Source organism: Actinia tenebrosa, unplaced genomic scaffold (assembly GCF_029948245.1).
Source record: "Actinia tenebrosa isolate PJP-AT-01 unplaced genomic scaffold, QUT_ActTen_1.0 PGA_scaffold3__52_contigs__length_22856419, whole genome shotgun sequence".
Taxonomy (NCBI): domain Eukaryota; kingdom Metazoa; phylum Cnidaria; class Anthozoa; order Actiniaria; family Actiniidae; genus Actinia; species Actinia tenebrosa.
The window spans coordinates 20,600,047-20,622,777 of record NW_028292580.1 but is presented as its reverse complement, the minus strand read 5'-3'; the positions used below and the strand labels follow the sequence as shown (position 1 = coordinate 20,622,777).

The 22,731-nt window shown below is 36.8% G+C and overlaps 2 protein-coding genes across 2 annotated transcripts; one reads left to right on the top strand and one right to left on the bottom strand.

Moving 5' to 3' along the window:
• The first annotated feature begins 557 nt into the window (after positions 1 to 557).
• On the top strand, positions 558 to 9,512 carry LOC116303078 (uncharacterized). Its single transcript, XM_089035345.1, has 7 exons — positions 558 to 623; positions 990 to 1,061; positions 1,768 to 1,947; positions 2,458 to 2,598; positions 3,847 to 4,142; positions 4,612 to 5,908; positions 6,359 to 9,512. The coding sequence occupies exons 5-7, from the start codon at positions 3,930 to 3,932 to the stop codon at positions 6,541 to 6,543; spliced, it is 1,695 nt and encodes a 564-aa protein (XP_088891471.1). The 5' UTR covers positions 558 to 623; positions 990 to 1,061; positions 1,768 to 1,947; positions 2,458 to 2,598; positions 3,847 to 3,929; the 3' UTR covers positions 6,544 to 9,512.
• LOC116303077 (uncharacterized) lies at positions 7,026 to 21,726 on the bottom strand. Its single transcript, XM_089035344.1, has 22 exons — positions 21,620 to 21,726; positions 21,462 to 21,547; positions 19,513 to 19,571; positions 18,966 to 19,024; positions 18,386 to 18,546; positions 18,246 to 18,286; positions 17,714 to 17,814; positions 17,208 to 17,294; positions 16,680 to 16,791; positions 15,752 to 15,914; positions 15,517 to 15,604; positions 14,914 to 15,020; positions 14,542 to 14,636; positions 14,303 to 14,395; positions 13,321 to 13,757; positions 12,488 to 12,621; positions 11,784 to 12,000; positions 11,302 to 11,534; positions 10,644 to 10,748; positions 10,135 to 10,256; positions 9,661 to 9,787; positions 7,026 to 9,475 (listed from the first exon to the last, which is right to left on the bottom strand). The coding sequence occupies exons 1-22, from the start codon at positions 21,718 to 21,720 to the stop codon at positions 9,360 to 9,362; spliced, it is 2,844 nt and encodes a 947-aa protein (XP_088891470.1). The 5' UTR covers positions 21,721 to 21,726; the 3' UTR covers positions 7,026 to 9,359.
• Between the last annotated feature and the right edge of the window lie 1,005 nt (positions 21,727 to 22,731).

Genomic DNA, 22,731 nt, shown 5'->3' with positions numbered 1-22,731 from the left:
AAGGGAAGGTAATATTAAGGAAAATTGAAGTAAAGAAAACAAGAGCATGCAAACAAAGTAAAAAATGAGAAAACGAAATGAAAATTCAAGTATGCTCAAATTTGAATTAAAGTTTAACGTTAGGATAGTTAGGCCTGTCAATTTCCTCAATTTAGAAATGCAGTCAAATCGAGCATCAGATACATCGAGGACAATGCATTTCAAAAGAACAGTTGGCTAGGATATTTGTAAGTATATCAGTCGCAAAACGTTTTGTGGCCTTAATTAATATTGATTAGGTAATTTTTAAGCAATATACTATTTCCATCTTTAGATTCTTAGATGGCAACGAACTGACAAAGATTGGTAAACTCACCTTCACTGGGCTGCAATACATCTTGTACATGTAGGATGGCATATCAAAATGATATATCGAGGCGGAGAGCTCTATATTTATTTTTCCTTGCCCTTGCCCTTGCCCTTGCCCTTGCCCTTGCCCTTGCCCTTGCCCTTGCCCTTGCCCTAAATAACTCTTAAATCTTTTTCAAGATAAAAGTATTATATTTTCTTAGAACGATGTCAAATAATCCTCTACAAGTGATTGAGGAAGGAGCCTTTCAACACATGACAGATCTACAAGCATTGTAAGAAAAAATATTTGCCTCTTTGGAAAGTAATGTATGACTTTGTAGTTCTAGAGTGAAGACGACGTATAGCCGCAATAGATACCTTTAACTATCATGCATACGTCAATAGACAATCAGCTCGCGAATAACAGGACTTTTGATGAGCTACTTTATGAAAAGTTGTCAGACACTTTTACTCAGGGGACAAGGTACTTAGGCCTGTGTTGAAGCTACTCGCCACAAAGCACAAGCCAACCCATTTCAAGGAAACATTGCAAGTCCTAATGAAATCAAGGTCATCCTTGCGCATGCCTCGATGCAGTCAGCTGAACATTTGTGTTATCGTTTGAACTACTAGTCTCAAGGCAGGATTTTTTGATTCAGGTATTTAATTCAGACGAATATTCGCACAATCAACATCAACAGTTTTGGCTCTAAGTACCTGGAAATAGCCCAGTAAGTGGAATGAACAGATTTTACAGGAGAATATCCAATTGTAGCCCTATCTTTAACTATCTTCCTCATTTCATAATTCATAGTTCTGACTCACCTTAGTTACCGTTGCTATCTCAGAAATATAAATCGTTTCAATAGTTTACTGTCCTGCGAAAAGAGTAGAAAATTGTCCTCGTAATCCTTGTAGTACTCTTTAAAACAGATACTGTATAGTTGTTGGGGGACACCATTATAATTCCATGCTTTTTGGGAAAACTGCTGCGACAGTGATTGGTTTGCTATTGTCTGATTCGGAACTATGAATGACAAGCTCTGTAATCCCATGGCTACTTTATTGTGCTGTGAATATTACGGTTGTGAGGTTACGGCAAGCGACAAAAATGTGTTTGAGTAGACTATTAAGAAAATTGAAGCAAAAGGCATACTCGTACTACATAAAATGTATCATTAAATTTGCTCAACCGGCAATCCATTCAATCAAGACTTCAAACAATTCCAAAGTCTTTTTACGTGTTTTCTGCATTTCAGTTGAATAACAAGTTTTATTAACGTTGAATATTTATTTGTTGGTTTATAAATTTAACCATTTCTTAGCGAATCCGGGCATAAATAAAGAAACTTTCTGCCAGAGAGTGTTTCTATTTAGATACAAAAATTTCCCCACCCACTACTTTTGGCTCAGTCCTTTTAATAATATCTTCAACAGTAATTTTGGAGAAAACCTTCAAGGAATTGAAGTATTGGATCCTGAGCGAATTTTTCTTCAGTCTGCTGGTTACCGCTGTACATCGGCTACACATACAATCTGGCAGTTCTGCTTCCCTTGTCAACAAGGGAGAATTCAAGATAGATGTTCGCGAACGTGGATGTCGAAAATGTCCACCAGGTGAGGCTAATTAATTAGTTAGATTGTACCCTGTGTCCTAGTGTACCCTGGGTTCCACAGGCTTTTCGCTTCAGTGCTTCTCGGTCCGTCTAGGTCGTGATAACGAAACCCTTACAACCGTGAAGCACTGGAGCGAGAGAGCTTCTGGAACCCAGGGTAGTTCTAGTGGTGAACCTTGGAGATACCTTATGCCTAATACTCTAGTTTCGAGTTGTTTGTTGCTCAGGGCTAGCCGCTGTAAAATGAGTTCACGTGTTTCATTGAAGGTACGTGGAATTTCAAAGGGTTCTCATTTAGGAAGTTGTGTAATCTTTACTTCACTGTTGGTGAATATAATTTCTGAGTTAGGCCAAATCTGAAAGAATGACTTTGCAATCGAGGAAGACAGCGGTATTCTGCGAATTCAGTGATCCAATCATTAAATTTTAAGAATTATTATTATTATTATTATTATTATTATTATTATTATTATTATTTGCCCTCTAAATTATGTTGCTACTATGATTGCAGGGGGATTTTATCAAGATAGGATAGCACATGTTGGTGAAATTATCCACGGACTTGGCTGCAAACAATGTCCTCCTGGAACTTATGTTAGCATTGCAAACGCCCCAGGAAGAACTGAAGCATCGTGTTCTGCTTGCCCAGAAGGTACGTCAAGTTGCAACCCTTTTTGGCTTTGTCTTCTGATATAACCTAAGGTTAAAGAGCTTTACTAATTACCTGTGTTGCCTCTAGCATTGATTCAATGCAGCTGTTCTTAAAGTGCATATGAACCCTTCGACAATACTTTCAGTACTGATTCTACATGAAGTAAATAGTTGATTGGTAAGATATTTCTTGATTTGAGTGATGCGTCTCTACGTTATGAAGGTTTATACTTCCAATATGCTAATGAGTGTGACGTCTATTAAGGCTTAATTAAATATACAAAATCGAACTGGTTCGTAGATACAGTATTTAAAAAGCATCATTATTTTACACAAGGTTTACATGAAAGCTATTCAAAATTTTTATTTTCAAAATGGCCAGCATTTAGTATTACTAGTTACAACAAAAACACTCAAATACCTTACCTGACGTCATCATCATTAACATATTGGAAGTATAAACCTTTATAACTTAGAGACACATCACTCAAATCAAGAAATATTTTACCAATCAACTATTTACTTTATGCAGAACCAGTACTGAATGTATTGTCAAAGGGTTCATTTGCACTTTAAGTAGAAATAATCGGATTTTAAAAGAAAACATATTTAATTCGGTGGGATTTCTTTCCTTTTTTGCTCATCATTACATACTATCTTTGATGTGAGAAGTGGACAGAAGAAATGATTATAAGCACGTTTTATAGAATATTCTAGATTTTCCAGGACTTTCTTGAATAGCCTTTGTTATAGAAAGTTCTAGTAAGTTAGGATCATAAAGTGTCTATTTATAGATTAAGCTTGACTTGTTTATCGTAATTTCTGGAAAATTCTATGATGGAATGTTAGAACATTCTAAAAAGATTGTAAAAGACTATATAAGAAGTTGCAGTAGTGTGTGTGTTCAGAGTTCATCGTGAATTGTACGTTCGACACAAGTGCGAAGAAAATATAGTGTTAAAGGGAAAAATTGATCTCAAGGTTTATCGCGAAACCAAGAAGGAAGTTATATATTTTGGGAATTTCAGTATGGTTTATTATCATGTTGTAGCTGTTTTTGCGGTAACATTGGTGGTAAAGGCATAGTGCTGGTTGGTGGGGTTAGTCGTAATTTTGCTGATGGTTTTATAATGGTGTAGGTGATAATTATAAGATGGTGGTGGTGGTGGTCCGTTATGGTGTTGATGATATTGCAGAAATGGAGATTAGAAATGCAAACTAATATTTCTCGTTTTTAATTCTTATAAAGGCACAAATCTTAAAAGATTTGCTGGATTCAGGGCATGCCCTTGCCTGGAAAACTTCTACCGTTTTGATCGCTTTGGAAGGTGCATGGAATCTCCTCTCGGTTACAAATCGATCAACGAGACGGTTGATTTACGTCCCGGCTTTTATTGGATATGGAGTGAAGACGAAGTCAGGAAATCATACATAACTTTCTCTGCAAAGCTGCAAGAGGAAAACCAGGGCTACGATGCCGAATTGAAAAGCTTCAACGAAATCCTTCCTCCAGCATACCCGTGCCCATTCATAGGATCATGCAAGGTATTTTTTTTGGAAGAATTAATGAAAACTACCACTTATATTTGATTAGAGTGGCTTTATACCTAAGTGTTATTTCGACCTCGTGCTATGATGCCACCTCATCAAATACAAGTGGTATTTCTAATTGATTCTTCCAGAACTAAGGAGGTTTTTCCTATTACCTAATAACAAATCTACAATCACATCTATCGGATTTTTTTGGGATATATCAGCCAATCAACTTGTCAGAAACAATTGACATTGTAAAAAAGTAATTCATTACATTTCCTCTCGTCCAAATCTTCTTTTCACCATGTTAAACTGATGAAGATACATAACTTTGACTTGAATCTGATTCCACATTATCCTATTTAAAAGATGAGCTGTCGATATACCACTTTATAATTCGCTTTTTATCATGAAGGGGATACTAATGCTCATGTTCCTGATTTTGATTATAGTGTATTATATATTTTATATTCTTTCAAAGGGAGGATTTGACGCTAATTGTTCCCATGGCTACGAGGGAATTCTGTGTGCTGTCTGCTCAAGAGGTTTCTACAAGATGTTTTCTGGTTGCAACGAGTGTCCATCTGTGTACCTCTTTGTCGGACAATGTCTTGCCGTCTTTATAGTTGTGGCTATTATCACCTTTGTGATTGTCAAAGACAAAAAAGCCAGAAGTGAACGCTCTGCGGCAGATAACATCTTCAGTAGTCTTAAGATAGTCATTGGCTTTTATCAAGTTACAAGTGGTACACTACGAGCTTACTCGTACATCCAGTGGCCTACAGCATTAACGAAGCTGATGAAGTTTGCAGATGTAGTGCAGCTGAACATCTTCAAACTTGTTCCAATGGAATGTCTGAGTCACTCCATCAAGATCACACCGTACGTTGGTCTTGTGACGTATGTATCTCTAAACGTATTGGTCATATTGCTTGCCATGGGATACCTGTATGCGAGGAAAGTCTTCTTAAAAATGAAGAATGTCAACCAGGAAGAAAGGAATAAAAATCTTTTCGCCTGTAAAGCTAACTGTTACCGTGCAGTGTTTCTTTTTCTGTTTGTTACCTATCCAGCAACATGTGAGAAGGTGTTCCAAGTTCTTCCATTTGGATGCACTAAGGTCTGTGACAACCAACAAACATGTAACTGGTACCTACGATCAGATTACTCTGTCCAGTGCTACACATCAGTCTACAACAAGTACGCTCTTTTGGCTTTCTTTGCTCTGCTTATCCCCGTCTTGTTTCCAGTGGTCACTGTTATCATGCTGTGGAAGTACTGCAGAAACCACGTGCAGTATAAAAATGCAACCGCGTCCGTAAAGGGCTTCAGTGAACGTAAGCTAACAAAGAAAGCTCTTTTGAAGCAGGAAAAGAAGAGAAAAGAAGAAAATGAGGTGTCAGTTGGCATGAGGTTCATCTACGAAAACTACAGCACCGACTGCTGGTACTGGGAAGTAATCGAACTGGTGCGCAAGTTAATTTTAACTGCTGTGGTTGTACATTCTGGTCGAGAAGGACGGTCATTCTTGGGCATATCAGCCATCTTTTCTGGCTTTTATGCTATTTTCTTTGCCCAATCCAAGCCTGTCCCATACATTTTTGACCACTGGCTTCATCTCGGGTCTCTACTGGGTACACTTGCTAATCAAATGATGGGCATGTTACTTAAAATTCCTGTAGAAAACGAGTCATCATTGGTGAATGAAGAAGATGACAGTGTGGGTGTTCATGTACTCCTAATTTGTGCCAATGTGATGGTTTTGGTCATGCTCGCTGGTACGTGAATTTTAATGTATTTTGTATTTTGCAATCCTAATGTCCTTAAATTGAAAGCTTCTTGCCTTCAAGGTAAGCCTTTTTATGGGTTAAACTACACTACATTTCAATTAAACTTCACGTTTCCATCGGCAACGCAAATGGATGCTATCATCAGAATCTTCCTTTACTTGAACAATCCTAATCACTGATTTCTAGCCAATTTTGGTTGGGCTTAATGTTTTTCCATTTCAGACTACGTGTCAATCTATAATGGATTGTTTGTTTGAGTTGTTTCATCTCCATGTGTCTTCTCATGCACCACTATAAACAAGGAAGTGATAAGGGAATGACGTGGTTTGAAATGGGACAACATTTCGTTCATTCTAACATTATTTAACATTATCTTGGAATCCAAAAAAGGTCATATTCCATTCAGTCAAGTAAACAGCTTCTTTCTTCCTTTGGCAGTTCGCTATATCTACAGTGTTGCTTTTGCACTTATGATCGTCAAGGAGAATCCACAGTGCAGTGGCAGTTGCATAATGACAGTAATGCAAGTAGTGGCACTGGAAAATGGCAAGGAAGAAGTTATAAGAAGACACAGAGCAGGAAGTTTTGAGAAAAAAAGGGGGGTCCAGGGGTTCAATCCATGACAACAGCAATGGGAGCTGGTGCGTTAGCAGTGAACACTATTACTCGTGCTGCATAACCATCAAGTATACACAATTGTTATACAATTTACTTACTACCTCGATTCTCATTGGCCGAGAGCCCTCAGCCAATCCATAATCCTGTGGACTCGACATGATAAATGCCATATCAGTAGGTTTTCCTACAGATTGTATTTATCATGCCATGTCCATTCAAGGTCATTATGGAGAAACGTTTGAAATAAGTTTGCCATTTCTTTGAAAGCAGAATTAAAACTTTATTCTTAGCTTACAAAATGTATAATAGAGCAACTGTTGAATTCGGTTTTCGCATGATATCGTACATTATCAAGACCTCGGCCGTTTTATCCGTCTCTACGGCTTGGGCAGATAACACAGCCTTGGTTTCGATAATTTACGATATCATGCTCAACCTCATCCAGTACTTGTATATTCATATATTAATTGCATAAAATACAATAATACTCATTTAAAATACTTTATTGATTCGTATATGCAATAATTATGTAAGGGATGAATTAGAAGAAGTCCTAAATAGCAAAAAAGTTTTTTTGTTGTTGACAATTTTGTCAATAAAAATAAGGTAACCTAGTATATATAGTTTACTCGCGCATTATATAAATAATTCAAATATATTACGGTAGTGTCTGAGATATTAGGGACCTTAAGCTGCAGGACGGCAACGACGACGACGTCGGCAAACATACAATAGCACTAATTGCGCTATTCAATAGATACTCGTTGGAATGTACGAAATACTGTGCATCATTGCCGTCTTACTGCTGAAAGTAAGACGTGAAATGCCCTATTTTTACGTACTAAAGAGAACGGTTACGCCAAAAGCTTATCTTTGCCAATTTTCGTTATAAGTAAAGCGCTCCCAAAAGACGACATTTCACTCTAAAACGGGGATGCTTATTGAGTAAAATACTAGGCCAAACAGGAAATAATAGAAGGTTGAAGTGCCTCAATTTCGCCGACGTTGTCGCCCGACGTTGCCGTCCTGCAGCTTAAGGTCCCTATTATTACACAATCCTTGAAGGACACCCACTTCAAGGATGATAAATGGTCTTATGTAGGGCGTATTACGCGCATGTTTACACCCTTTGATGTCTGCAAATTAAAATGTAACCCCTATTTAGCGGCCACCTGACGATTACCCAAGAGTGTCCGCTTAATAGAGGTTCTACTGTAATTCTACCAAATCTCTTAATTCGGTTCTCAAATATTGTGTTTGTTAAGACAGTTAGTTGGTCGCACAAAATTACAGTTTCCAGTTTTTACATACTCGAAGAAAATGTGTATTTCTTTTAACAATTTCTTTCAACTTTGGAAAATTTGCTGGAATCTAGGCATGCGCATAATATTTCCTCTAAGGTCTACTATACCATTCCTTCTATTTTGTCCTGATCTGATATGCATCTTTTTGATCAATGACTGTGATTTGCCACAAATGTTTGGTTGCGCATGCGTATTTAGTTTAAGCAAATCTGTGGACTTATATAAATCCTGAAATTTTCATTGGCCTCTGTACGTTTTCTGCTTCTATAGGTCAACTATAAGTCTATTAGTAAAACGCTTGTAGGAAAAAAATAATAATGGCAATTGCTCCAATTTCCCCAAGTTTTAAGGCAATATTTCCAATGTTTTTATCAATTTTTTTATTTTTCAATTTTCCGACTTTCTTTTGTTCATACAAAAACAACTAGTCTCAGGTACCGTCGGAAAGTTCCACGAACCAATGGACCATTTGGGCTATCATTGTTTTTTTGAACATTCACTCTTTTTTTGGTAATATTTTTAGAAATTTGGATTACTAGTTGAATCCGCGAAACCAATTGCTATACTGATATACATAATTCATTGGAATTTTTAAGCAATGCTAAAATAATTTATCAACGCTACAATTACACCAAAGAGAGAATGACAGGCGAAAAAACCGGAAATTTCAATTGAAAACCATAATACAAATTTGCCGTTTATACTTGTAATCATAGTTTAAGATAAGCACCAACATCTAGCAAATCGCAAATAATTAATTTTTGGATTTAACATTTCCCCCCTCCAATTGGAGAAAGAAATTCAAAATTTCTAGCTAGAAAAAAAGTAAAAATTGCATATTCTTGGATTGCAAGTTACGTCATCGCGGCCATGTTGGTGGTATTTAACAAAAGGCTTCTCATTAGCATCCATTGTTAACCGCACCAAGGTGGCCGCTATTCGTTTGTCTTTGACTCAGTAGGGAATGCTTGCAACACAGCAATTTCTCTCTAAAATACCAGTGATCGTAAAACGTTCTCACTGCTCTTTGATCTTCAAATGCACTAACACGAGTTTGCTTCCAGTATCGAAGCGCTCTTTAAATACAAAACTTCACAGCAGCATACAATTAATTCAATGTGATTCAATGCTTCAATTCTATTGCAATGCGTAATGCAATTAAATATTCCTTTCCTAATGATAGCATTAGCGCGGCGTAATATCGAAAAAACGATAAATAATAATAATAAACAGCTTAACAGCCCTATAATACAAAATTAGCAAGATGCAGACAAATTAAATTTCACTTGTTATGTGGGGCCATTTTGGAAAGTAAACATGTCTTCTTATTTGCCGCCATTTTGAAAAGTAACCAGGCCTTAATGATAGCAGCCATTTTAAAGAAGTAAACATGTTGCATGCTGCATATTGCTTAGTAAATATTATGTATCTCTAGTAGTAGAATACATAGGAGGAAAATGGTCGCTTATTTGCGATTATTCTTCTAATGTTCACCTAATTGTTTTCTGCTTTATCAGTTATCGCTTGTATCGGCCAGTCTTATCTAGCTTCAGTATTTTTGCAAGGCGTTGTTTTGTAGTTGAAATAGCCTTGTGGCGTCCACGCTTGGAAGGGCCTCCTTGATTTGCGTTAGCTAATGGAAAAAATAAATAAATACGGTTTTAGTTCGATGCAGAGTGGTTTTATTGTTTCTGAAAAAAAAGGAGAAAATAGAGAAGGAAGCAAGGAAGCAAGGAAGCAAGGAAGAAAGCAAGGAAGCAAGGAAGCAAAGAAGAAGGAAAGAAAAAATGCATGCAAACGTTTTGGCACAATAAATACCTTGAGAAGTGGAAGGCCCGTGGCTTTGTGTGCTATCAGCACTTGAACTGCTTGCAATGGCCGGAGGAAGTGATGCGGAAGATTGGAATCCCGTTGGACTTGTAATAGGCGATGTTTGATTGGTAGACTACAAATATAAAATATAAGATTATAATCTATTTTAGTATAAATATAGTAAAACTAGTAGCACAGGGGGTGCGTACATTTAGAGCAGATTCCTCCTTCTTTGTCACTTTTTTGTCCATCAAAGCCTTTGGAATAAAGAACCATTGTGTAAAATAAAAACATTGGGGTGGGGTGGGTAGGGGTGGGGTGGGTAGGGGTGAAATAGAAAGGTGGGGAAGACATGCCCTGAACAACAAGAATTTCGCCTCTGAAATATACATGTATTCACTTATACATCCAAATTAAATCAGAATTCTTGACACCACGACCCTAATTGTTTCAAATACAAGGAGTTTGAAGTTTCAGTACCTTTTCATTGTCGCTTGGTAGAGGTGCATTTAATAGTGAAGGTGCTCGGTCTAAGCTGGTACTCAGTCTCACGGACACACGCTGAGGACGCACCTCTTTACTAGGAGACTTGTCAACCTTACCTATAAAATATGCCACCCATTAGTCTATATTATATGGGAGGTGCCCCAGCGTTGGGAAGGGGAGAGACGGCGGGATGTTTGACATTTCCAAAGGGGAAATTATTCCAAATATTATAATCCAAGTAATTATATAAATAGGTTCGGCACAAGTCAAGAGCGTCATCGGGATCAGTTGTTGCAAGATGTGGAAAGCCCTGCCGAACTTGTTTTCCATCTAAAAATGCTGAACCAACTGATTCAGACTCTCTTTGAAGGGAAGGGAGTAGAGAAAGTTGCCTATGAGTATCTAGTTTGAAGCTTTCAATGCCAAATACCCATAGTGCTGGACGCCTCATAGATTTACACTTTAAAAAAATCAAAATTTTTTAAGAGATTCAGAATATTTACTTTTTGGATTCCATGTTGCATCCACTCTTTCACTTTTCTTCTTTTTCATTCCCGGTTTCCAATTACTTTTCTCTTCATCTACCATTTCAGAAAGTGGAGGGTAGGCTGTTGGAAGAAAAGGTTTAAAGTCACGAATAACATCAAAAGGGTTTTCTATTTGTTTGTAGGAAGCTTATCCATCACTTAGCATAGATAAAGGACTTCTAGGACTTCTAACAAGTGATCACAAATAGACCTTATTACTTTGAGAGTATTGATTTCCCATTTCAAAAGTATTGAGAACTTTCTTTGCTTGATTTTCATTCACATTGATTCCTCTTCTTATATGTGTTAACAGAAAAAAGTAGTTATACTCAAAGAAGTGACATGTGGTCTGCTATTTTCATACAAATACGACCTCTAAATACTGCAAGCTGCACATTGACAATTGGTTATTTGCTGCCGCCAGTAAAAAATATGAATGGTACCAACTGATTTGTTTTGATTGACAGATCTTAGCATGCAGCTAGCGAGTTGTCCAAAGTAAAAGGGCCTATATCGTGAGATGCACAGATGTTTAAAAAAATGCTTTTTTTTTCGCAAATAATATTATTATAATAGTACTATCTTGCTTTTCAAGTTGCTTAAAAATTGTGTCATTATTAAAAAAAAAACATACCAAATTTTTTATCTTTGAAATAGTCCGAGTCCCCGAATCCCAAATCTTCTCCACTGCCTTCTTCTTCACTGTCACTATACGGTCTTTTGGAGTTCAGTTTTGTTTTCTGTGTGCTTCGTATTGTATGAGGGGCTGCTTTGTTTGTTGGGTGTGTATCGATTGGATTATGTGCGATTGAATCTTTGAAACTACTGAAGCCAAACAGAAGAGTCTTGGCTGCTTCTATCTCGGCCCTGTGGAATACAAAGCACAACAATTATTGCACTCTTGACCACTGCTATTTTCATAAACATGCAAACTCACTAGCTGAGAGCTGCACGCTGAAATTTGATTTTTCGCTGCCGTCAATCAAAACTAATCAGTCGGTGCTTTTCATATTTTTTGGTTGACGGGAGCAAAAAAGAAAAAAAGAAAAAAATCAGCGTGCAGCTCACAGCTAGCAGTAATAAACAAAAAAATGATGTTTTGCATATGTTTCATACTTTAAATCCCTGTCCTTGGATTCCATTTGAGCTACGGGCTGTAATCGTGCTTCTGTGCTTGTACTCTGAAGCCCCTGTGTTGTTTCTATACTAGCAGATGTGTTCATAAATTGGGGTGTTCCACCCAAACTAAAGCCAAGCTCATCATCAGAGAAATCTAAGTCGCTGTCATTGGGCAGGATTTGGTTGTCTTGTGCAGTGAAACCAGCTGAGCTCACTGGAATGACGAAGGATAAAATTAAATTGCATCAAACCCTTACAAACTCTAACTACTAAGTTTGGGCTGATCTATGTCAGGGAACATCTATTTCACCCCGGTCTGCTCTCAGTCTGACCTCTAGCTCAGCTGGTAGAGCATCGGTAGCACAATTCCGAAGGTCGTGGGTTCGATTCCCAGCGAGGTCGGAAATTAATTTTTCTGAATTTAATTCCAAGGGTCTTTCGCCCAGAAGAACCTCGTTCCCAAGCACTATGACTTATACATATTTCTATATCTTCATGTAAGTCAGGGAAGGACTAACTCACAGATTGAACCCTGAAACAACTTCTAGGCTGATCAAAGTCATGGGCATGGCTAACTTACAGATCAAACCTTGAAACAACCTCGGGGCTGGTCTAATTTAGGGCACACACTAACTCTACACCACGCACTACGCCACAGTCCCTGATTCAATAATTAATAACATGAGATATTCATTACATACTTGATAGTTTGAGCTTCAGTGGCTGTTTATTTGTTGTCGTACAAGAGTATTGACCCTCAGTATCCATACTGTCACCTGCTAAGGGTTGAAACTGTCTACTGCTGTTGCTCATTTCCACTGAAGAACGATTGCTTCTGGAAGATAAAAAATATGTCTTGAAAAAAAAAAAACAACCAAGATCTTAAAAAAATAAAAATAAAAAAGTCCCTTTTTCATGAGGGTAGCACTTAATAGCCATTGGCTAACAAACCTGTGGCCCTCATTCCGTGATCGAATTGGAATTTAGGAGTTGATTTTTGTGGAGGGAGGAAAACCAGAGAACCCGGAAAACCCTCGAAGCACAGGAGAGAACAAACAACTCTACTCATATACAACACCAAACCCGGCGGGACTTGAACTCGGGTTGCATTGATGAGAGGCGAGCGCTCACACCGCTACACCACCCGTGCTTCCCATTGATTTTGGCTTTTTCAATTGAGGATTAATTGTGCAAGATTATTGCACAGGAACTTCGTACTCAAGCAATAATTCTAGAAGTAATATAATAATAATGATAATAACTATTGATAATAATATAAGAGTAAAGAAAGAGTATATTCACCATAACCAGCATCTCCTCATAATCATCATCATCATTATTGCCATCATCCTCATCATTTCGTCATCATCAATGCCATCATCATAATCATCATCATTATTGCCATCATCACCAGTGTCATGTTCATTATCATCAATACCATCATCATCATAACCTCATCACCAATACCATCATTATCGTTATAAATGTCATATGTGAAGTGCTTTTCAATGAGGTAAAGAACTGCTAGCATTACCTTACTATTTTTCCATTTGATACAACTAGTTTTAAGCTCGAATCTACAGATGTGCTGTAGCTAGGCTCTAATTTCTCCAAGCTTTCTTGTCTTCTAGGGATTTTTAATTTAAGTGAAGGCATACTCTTAGAAAGGGAATCCCCCTGATACTCTGTACAGGAATCCTCTTGAGTGTCCAGGGAATCCCCCTGGAAGCCACCAGGATTTGCTATTCTTATAATTGGCTTTGATTCATCAACTTGGCAAGAATATCCTTTTTCTTCATTTGAATTTTGATCTTTCTTTAATGTTCTTTTTGAAGGACCTTGAGTGTCGAGAGCCAAATTTTTTATTGTAATTCTGTTGCTTGCATCTATTGTGACAGAAGGGGTTAGCTTCACTGTAGTCTTTGGTAATTCATCAAATTTTGGAGTGGATGGTCTTGAAGTCTTAGATTTCTGAAGAAGAAAATAATAAACAGAGTTCTTGAAAGAATTATTGGGAACATGTGTGGTGTGCTGTTAAATGCACTGCCTGAACATTGTTGTCATGGGTCCATGATGCCTTACCGCCATTTGCATTGCTCCGTGGCCACCCCAGACAAAAATTGTGACATGCACTTTGCAATAGACTGCCAGTCAATCAAACACGTTGACATCATTTATATGCGTGTGTGATTCAAAAGGTGCCAAAATTTGTGAATTGTTTACAAGTATTATGAGCCCACACTCTCTGGGCCTATCCGGGCCGATCCAAACGTGTGTAAATGACATTAATGTGTTTGATTGACGGCGGTCTATTGCGAAGTGCACGTCACAATTTTTGTCTGGGGTGGCCGCATAGCAATGCAAATGGCGGTAATTCCAACATACTGTATGTTTTAGAGTGCTTTGATGATAAAGGAAAGTTCAAGATATTAGGGTACCAGATTATTAACAGTATCCCACTGTATCCCCAAATGATATGCATAAAAAACCTTATGATTTATAAGCCATCAACTAACCTCTGCTTTTTTCAACTCTTTATTCAGAGATCTAATAAGTTTTCCTGGTTGAACTCCATCAGGAATAAAAAACTTGTGATATTTTACAAACTCCTATAAAAAAAACGGTTTTATTAAAAGAACAATAATACCCAGGGAAAATAAATCTCAGTGAAATTAAATCTCTCTGTTTGACTTTTTCTGCCATTTGTCCTTTGAGGCAACTTAACTTTTTTTTAAATGTGCTATATAGCAGTTACCTCTCCTTTAGTACTCCATTCCTTGAGTTTGTCAGCTAGAGCTCGTAATCCTTTTGTAATATACTGGGGAACTTTGTTTCCATTCTCAAGAAATCCTGCAATTCAAAATTACAAGTGAAACCATTCATTGACAAGCTTACTTTCTCTATCTCTCAACAAATGACTTGACCTTAATTCAAGTTAGTTGTCAACTGATTAGATCAGCCTAAAGATCATACAGTATCAGGTTTTAATCTACAGGATTGGGGTTTTTAGACCTCCATAAAATTGTATATGGAACTTTGAATTTGATCAGATATGGTGAAACAAGCCTGCATGACCTCATGCGAGCTTATAATAGGGGAAAGATTAAAATGTAAAAAGTTCTTCTACCTTTTAACTTGTCCAGCAAGTAGATTGCTGCATACCAGTTTACAGTTTCATAAAATGGATGCTGGAATTTGGTTGGTGTTTTCAGCTTTATTTCTAAGTCATAAATTCTGTAAAAAAAGACAAACAAAACATAGTGAGCACATTTCATTGCTACCGATCTTTTTGGGGTTCAAATCTGTACTTTGAATACAGAAGGGGAATTGCCTCAGACCCAAGTTCACCTTAACAAATCATTCCTTTCCTCCCATCCCCAAAAAGAGTGCCCCTGGAATATCAAGGGCAGGATCCAGGGTTTTTTTGAAGGGGGGTCTCAGGGGTAAATTTTGTGGGCAAAGGAATCCCAGTCGCATTTTTACCACAAGAAGCCCATTTGACCTCAGGAATGACAGGGGGGTCGCGACCCCCCCGACCCTCCCCCTGGATCCGCCCTTGAATATGTATTGACCTGCATATTATTACGATATTTCTGCATATAATTATACAAGATTCCCTAAATTTTGGAAAAAAAACTTAAATTTAACATGCACTAAGAAATTGGAGTATAATGTTGGATGAATAACAAACACGACATACTCTTACTGTAGACTTAAACATAGTACTTACTCCAGTTGGAGTCCAATGTTGAATGAATGAAGAAAGTTGCCACCAAACACCAATGAATCAGTTGGAGTGAAAACACCATGGATCCAGCCTGTTGAATAAGTACATGACTTGTATGCTATCATCAGTAAGCTAACCGCATGTGGTTTATACTGGTCTCCAGAACCTCTCTCCCTAATCTAATTTTATATACCAAAGGATTCAATCAACAGATTACTGTGACAGTAAAATACTGTACCTGTAGGAATGAAGAGTGTTTGGCCCTGCTTGATGTTCACTTTATAACATTTATTGACCATATTACCAAAGAATACTTCACTCTGGCTGGGTGATATTACCCACTTGTGGTACTGCTCAAGGTTGGTTGGAGTTGGTTCCACGAAGTAGAACACCTTTTCACCCTAAAAAAATCCACACTTCATTGGTCAGGATGAAAATAATATGAGGACAACCTCAGAATAGACTACTACTATTGCAGAATGAAAGCTAGTCGAGTGATTCAACCCAAGGTTTTTATTGCTACTGTAAGTAGAGAGTTCTGTTGCCAGTTGGAATTTAATTTTTCATTGATGCAGTCAAAAAGTAATGCAAAACGTTCAGACTGTTTAAGTTTGATTGACAGTGCAGCAAAACAAAAACAAAAAAACGAAAAAAAAATAAAAATAATAGCACACAGCTCCCAGTTACAAGTCTGAATGTCAAAAACTGCTTTAACTCTGACGTGTTGAAGAAATAGAAAACATACGTCTGTGCTGTGTGCAGTTATGAAGCACGTGGGGGTTGGCAGGAACACGAGAGAAGTGTTAGGAGAAGCACGACGCATAGCAGACAAAAAGTGGGCATGCATGCTGTGTGCTCTCATAAAGCACGTGCTCCCAACCAATCAGAATGCGAGATTCATAACAGCTGTTTTATAATGATCATTAATGACCAAGAGACAAGGCATGCAAAATAATACCAATGTCACAGATAATGTGGTGGCAGTGCATCACCCTACAAAAACCAGAAGACACCAAAAATAATGGTAAAATATTGTCAAGAGTATGTTGGCTGAGTATCGGCCATACGTTACAGCCAAGGCTTGGCCAATAGCTGGCCAAAGCACGACTGACAGATGGCTGATATTTAACCAGTACATGTCGGCTGATCATGAACTGGTCACTTACCCTCAAGACATGATACCAAACTGATGTGCCACCAAAATCCACATGGAAGTCTGTGTAACAATTCTTGACACTCATCAAACAGTATTTTTGGACATAGGGCCTCTTATGTGGGCTGCAATGAAAAATATACGTACCAAACTGATTAAAAAAATTTTAAATGCAATTAAGAATTTTGCTTATTTTTGATCAGTTGACTACCAATTGATGCTGCCATATGGCCAGCACTAAAGCTATTTGTCCTCCTAATAAGGTTTTCCATAAGTTTTTATTTCTTTCTTCTGTCAAAACAATTACATTATCTTAATGCAATTACAAAGAAAAATGTATCGACAGCAGCCAATCAGAGCTTATTATATGTGTATAACCATGCAATTATAAATGTGTCTAGAACAATGAATATTGTACAGAATATTGTAAAGAACATCTTAACCAGAGTTTTTAAGATTGGCCATCATGGATTACATGATTTGAGCATTGCATAAAGGAATTTAATGGGGTAATCATTATAATGACACAAAATTCCTGTACCTGTCTTCTGGTAAGTCTGTAGGCCATGCGTGGTTCACCCAGTCCATGTCTCGAACAACAGTTGGGATCTGAACCAATGGGGACAAACTAAACAAAAACAAAAAAACAAAAAATGAAAGACAAAAAAACAGTTAAATTACCTGCCATTTGCATTGCCACGCGATGATGATGTCAACGTGTTGTCTTTTGCAAGTGCATGTTGCGATTTTTGTCTGGGGTGGCCACATGTAGCAATGCAAATGGCGGTAATATTTGGATTTAATTAATGTTTTAAATAATGATTATTAACTAAAGCTATTTTAGGCCATGTGTCATTCCCTGGAGCATTGTATCTTTATTCACTAGTTGTGAGCACTTCCAGGGTACAATAAATAAATGTGGATGCAGTACCCTTGAAAATATTGCTTTCTCCAAATGACCAATGATGCAACAAGGGTAACAACCCTGGGCCCATTCCCTACATTAGGCTGTGCCACATAATAAACACAGACAAAGCAGTTTCTCACCCAGTCTTGGAGAATTCAAGGCTTATGACATTCAATGTCTTCTTCTTGATTGGATTCATGTAATATTCTGTCCATTCTCTCATAACCATCTTGATATCCTCCTGTTAACATTAAAACATGAAAAACAATAAATTGCAATGCAAAGAGTACTTATAGCAATCATTCAATGCATGCTTTTTAAACTACACAGCATGCGATAATCCGTAAAAAAAAAGTCAGAGAATGGATGCACAATATTTCAAAGCCGACAATGAGGACTGGAACTAATTGCGTGGACTTGAAATCCTGTCCAGTCTGATATTGGAGGCTTTGGAATGACTTTTCATGCTCATTATTATTCAACTTGGAGTAACTGGAACAAAATTAATTCAGTCCTAGGACTGAATTAATTCTGTTCTAGTTACTACAGACTGAATTCAGTCCTTTCACATGCCTTTACCAGGTTTCAAGTTACCTCATGTGACCCAAAAATAGCCTATTAATAGGCTGGTTTCCTCATGAATTATTAATGAATATGAGAAGCTAAACATACCTGTTTGTTGACATCAATAACATCCAGCTCCTTCATTGAGCCTAAAAGATATCATCATAAATTATGTAATTATCTTGACACACAAATTTAATGGTAAAAATTAGTTCATTAAAACAAAGAATATCAACCATTGGACTTACCAATATGCTTTTCTACATCCATAATGCTAAAATCTTCAGATGGAACCACAAGGCCAAGACCATCTTTCTTATCAACACAAACTGGCTTTGAAAACCCATTTTTCTCAAAATATTCAAGAGTTAAGTCTTTGCCTTGAGCTTTCACAAGAACGTCTTTTGAACTGCAAATGGCATAAAATTTACATTAAGTACTACTATAATTACATTGGACCACAGCTAACTCTAGCATTCAATCCTGAAACAAGTGCAGGGCTGATCTAATACAGGGCACTGAGCTAACTCACTGATTGATTGGGATTTACAGTGGAGGAAGGAAAAATGAAGAACCCAGAGAAAACCTTTGAATTAATGAAAATATCTTCTGCTCTAATATAATGTAATGCCAGTAACCAAACCTAAGACCCCAGATCAGATGAGGCAAGCTAAGTTGCTGATCTACCCTTGATTTATTGGAAAGGTTATAATTCACATCAGGTTTAGAGTCTTGAATTTAATACATAATAGTTACCATAGATCTAGATCCATATTTAAAATAAATGATATAAAAAATGCCAAAAATTCCAGAAATATATTATGATACCTTGCAAACTTTTTATTTTTGAGGTTGTTAATAAATAAAACTGTCCCTGTCTGGACTGCCTGTAAAAGAAGAAGTTGACATAAGTTAAAAATCTGAATGCAGATATTGGTACAAGAATCTTGGGTCGGACATAATATGAAAGGACAATATTCTCAGTCAGTGGGCAAAGTACCAGTAATAATTTAAATCTTTAATTGCTTTGGTCTAAAATTTGACAATATTTGCAAAAAAAATTACATTCTCTTGCGTGATCTTAGCCATGGCAGGGCTTAAAAAATGGCCGGCCAGTCGCAGGTAAAAATGACCAGCCAATTTACTTTTAGCTCTGTCTATTTGCTGGAAAAAATAATTAGGGGTGGGTGGGTGGGGGGTGGATTTCCAAACAAACAAATAATATAGACTTTTCTTGCAAGCATGATCCTTCAAACTCCACATTTAAAATCACTATTTATTTTAAAAGTGTGTTTTTGAAATGCCTACCAATTCCCTCATCTACAGTACAGGTACTCTTCCTGAAGGAAAATCCCTTACATAATGGTTATCATACCTTTGATCCATCATCAATTTCACTGTAATCATGTCTGTGCCAATTCCTTCTTTTCTTTACTAAAAAAAGGCATAAAAATCAAAGAAAAATTATTGTGTCTCAATGTTTCAACACCATAGCTATTACTAGTTTAAGGTATCAGGGTACCCCTAGCGACCATTGTACATTCAACTCTTAATAGCACAAACCTTTTAATCGAAACCTCAACAAAGTATACATTTTCTGAAAGCTGAATAAATGTAGAAACTATTCCTTTTTTCCTTTTTGTAAAATATATTTATCCTTTTAAGTTAGAGTGAATTATTCAAATTTTCACCGTGGCATCTTCATGGAGTTTGATGACAGCCGGTAATGATCGGAAACCAATGCTTATTACCTTTCCAAGATCACAAGACATCACTTGTCAAAAGCGTGTCTCCGATTTTTGATTTTGTTGCCCCGTTGCTTTTTATACTCTCCTAAAGTTATGACGCCGCTATATCACCGGTATGCAAGGCAAAATCCACGATAACTTAGAAAATAAGCAACAACAAAAAAAAAAGTCGGAGACACACTTTTGAAGAACAACTATCCAAGAGGACTTCCTCAAAATTTCAGTCAAATAGGTCAAATTCGCTTTGACATCGGACTCCAAATGTACGGGTAACTGAACGCAAAATCACTTCCGAGAAAAACACAAAAATGTTTCTGACTGAGCAGAAGCGCCTTTGTTGACACAAACCGTATTTTTACTTGCTATTAAAAATAACTATCGAAATTTTTTTTGGGGAAAATCTAAGAATATTACATATTTTATCGTAAAATGTGAATATATAAAAATCGATACTTTTGAGCAATTTTGGGGTACCCTGATACCTTAAATGTCTTGAACTTGCGCAAAAACATAAGTTTAGATAAAACTGCGTTAAATTGAATAAACAATTTCTATTTGAACGCATCTAATTTTATCTTTATTTGAATCTGGGATTCATTTCGATCATAACCATAAAAAAAAATTAATAAATGTGCAGATGATATCTAGGACTTTGATTTTGACAGCTAAAATATATATTTCCTGATTTTAAAGATCCTAATCTTTAACCTAAATGCATGAAAAATCATCAAAAAAACCTTGTAAAAATTGAAATTTCATTAAGAATTCAAGGGGGAAAAAACCAGCTATGAGCAAAAATATATTTTTAGAAAAGTTTGTCCCCGATTCGTAAAAAAAATTCCAAAGCGAATGCGAACTTCTTTTGAAAATTAATCCAAAGAAAAAAGCCCAATGCAGCCGAAAAAAGTTAGAAACAAGGTCTATCGGATGCTAAAACGAAATTTAAAGCTTTTCCAAATGATTCTTTCAGTTTCTTTCTTTTATTTTGATATCACAATGTTATTATTTTGTTTGCTTTGATGAAGAATACAGAGCACATGCTATCGTCGTGTTCACCAAAAATAGAGTAAAATTATTGCATGTAAGATAAAGTAACTGACTTAAGCGTTTACAAAACTCAAATAAATATTATTGTAAATGCAAGTGTTGTTAATCAGGTGTTTTGGGATCATACACCTTTAAAAACACTAAAAAATTCCGGTGCTTATTGAAGTGAAAAGAAAAAGCTTTCTTGGAAACACGAACAAAATTGCGACAGAACAGCTGTAATTCTTGTTAGTTTATTATTTGATTCACCCTGCTAATAAGTCATAGTTCACGAAACTATGGAAGGTAAATTAAGGAGATTAGAATAAACTTTATCAGATTCACAGGTTAAATTTTGGTCAATTTGTTCGTCTTAACCGCTAATTTGATCAACAAACAATCGGAGTAAAACAGGTTGTAAGTTCTAAACGCATCCTCAGATCGTAGTGTAAAATAATCGAATAATCTCAACGGTTTACTGTATCATGTCAATGAAAAAATTTTACACTGGCATAAGAGAGTAAAGAGAAGGGTATTCAAGGATACTTACAGGTTAGAGGACCATGAACTGAACTACAATTTGGACAATGGTATCGTTCAATGTCTGAAGCTTGATGCTCCTGTATTCCCACACAACTGGAAAAATAAACCCAAAAATTCATTAAAATTAACAGGAACAATGAAATAATGTGAGGAGAGGATAATTACCTTCCATGAAACCATTCCCCACAAGAGTCACAAGCAATCATGAACTGTGAACTGTCGTAAGGTTTTCTACAAATACAATAACGCTCGGGTTTGTCCGCCATCTTGCTTCTTCGTTGACGTATGACGTCACGTCACGCGACCGCTTTTTTCTTGACACACAGGGAACCCAACAGCATTTGTCGGTCACGTATCCGTGTCATACAGGAAAAGACCGTATGTTGGAGCTGAAGGAGGCCAGACGGAGGAACAGGAGAGCTAAACTTACGAAAAGCGGGATAATTTTGGCATGTGTTTTCTCAAGCTGTGATCCTTAGACACTCGTTAATTAATTTTTCGAATTTTGCAAACGTAAAGATTTCTTTGACTGATTTAACTCTGCAAAGACACACAATATGACACAAGGCTAGATTATTATAGGCCGATCTTTAATATTAATACGTTTTTAGCCGAAAATTAAGAAAAAATTCAAGCTACAAGCAAACCGACTACAGAAATTCGAGAGTAATATGAATGTTTTGGGATGAATTTGTTTTTGAAAAGACTATGACTTACAACGAAATACATCTATGGTCGTGATGACAAGCTTGCCACACGACCATCCTGTATTGCTAATATCAGTCTACGAGGGGGTTCGGAGAACAACATCTCCCCACCAGGTAAGTAACCGTCTGGGGAAATTTCATTCCGTTGTAAATCATACCGCTTTCAAAAAAAAATTACTTCCAAGATACATATTGAGCATATTACTCTCAAATTTTCAGTAGTTACTAAAAAAGACATTCTCTTTCGATTTCTGTAGTCGGTTTGCTCGTAACTTGAATTTTTAAAATTTTATGCTAATGAGAAAAAAAAAAACGTAAGTAAAAGGATCGGCCTATAAAGCTCATCGGCAACCGGAGGGGAAATGTTAGCCAATCAGAATTGAGAAAATGTGCGAAACTGAGTTTCATATTTAAAAAAACCCATACCTTGGGGTCCCTGTTTGAAGCAAGTCGTCATGGATGCAGAAACAACGGCATCTTAATTTTTGCAGTGTCGAGATACAAGCAGATCCGTCACAGTCTGCATCGTTCCGCATATATTCATCTTTTGATAATCATGGAATGATTTTC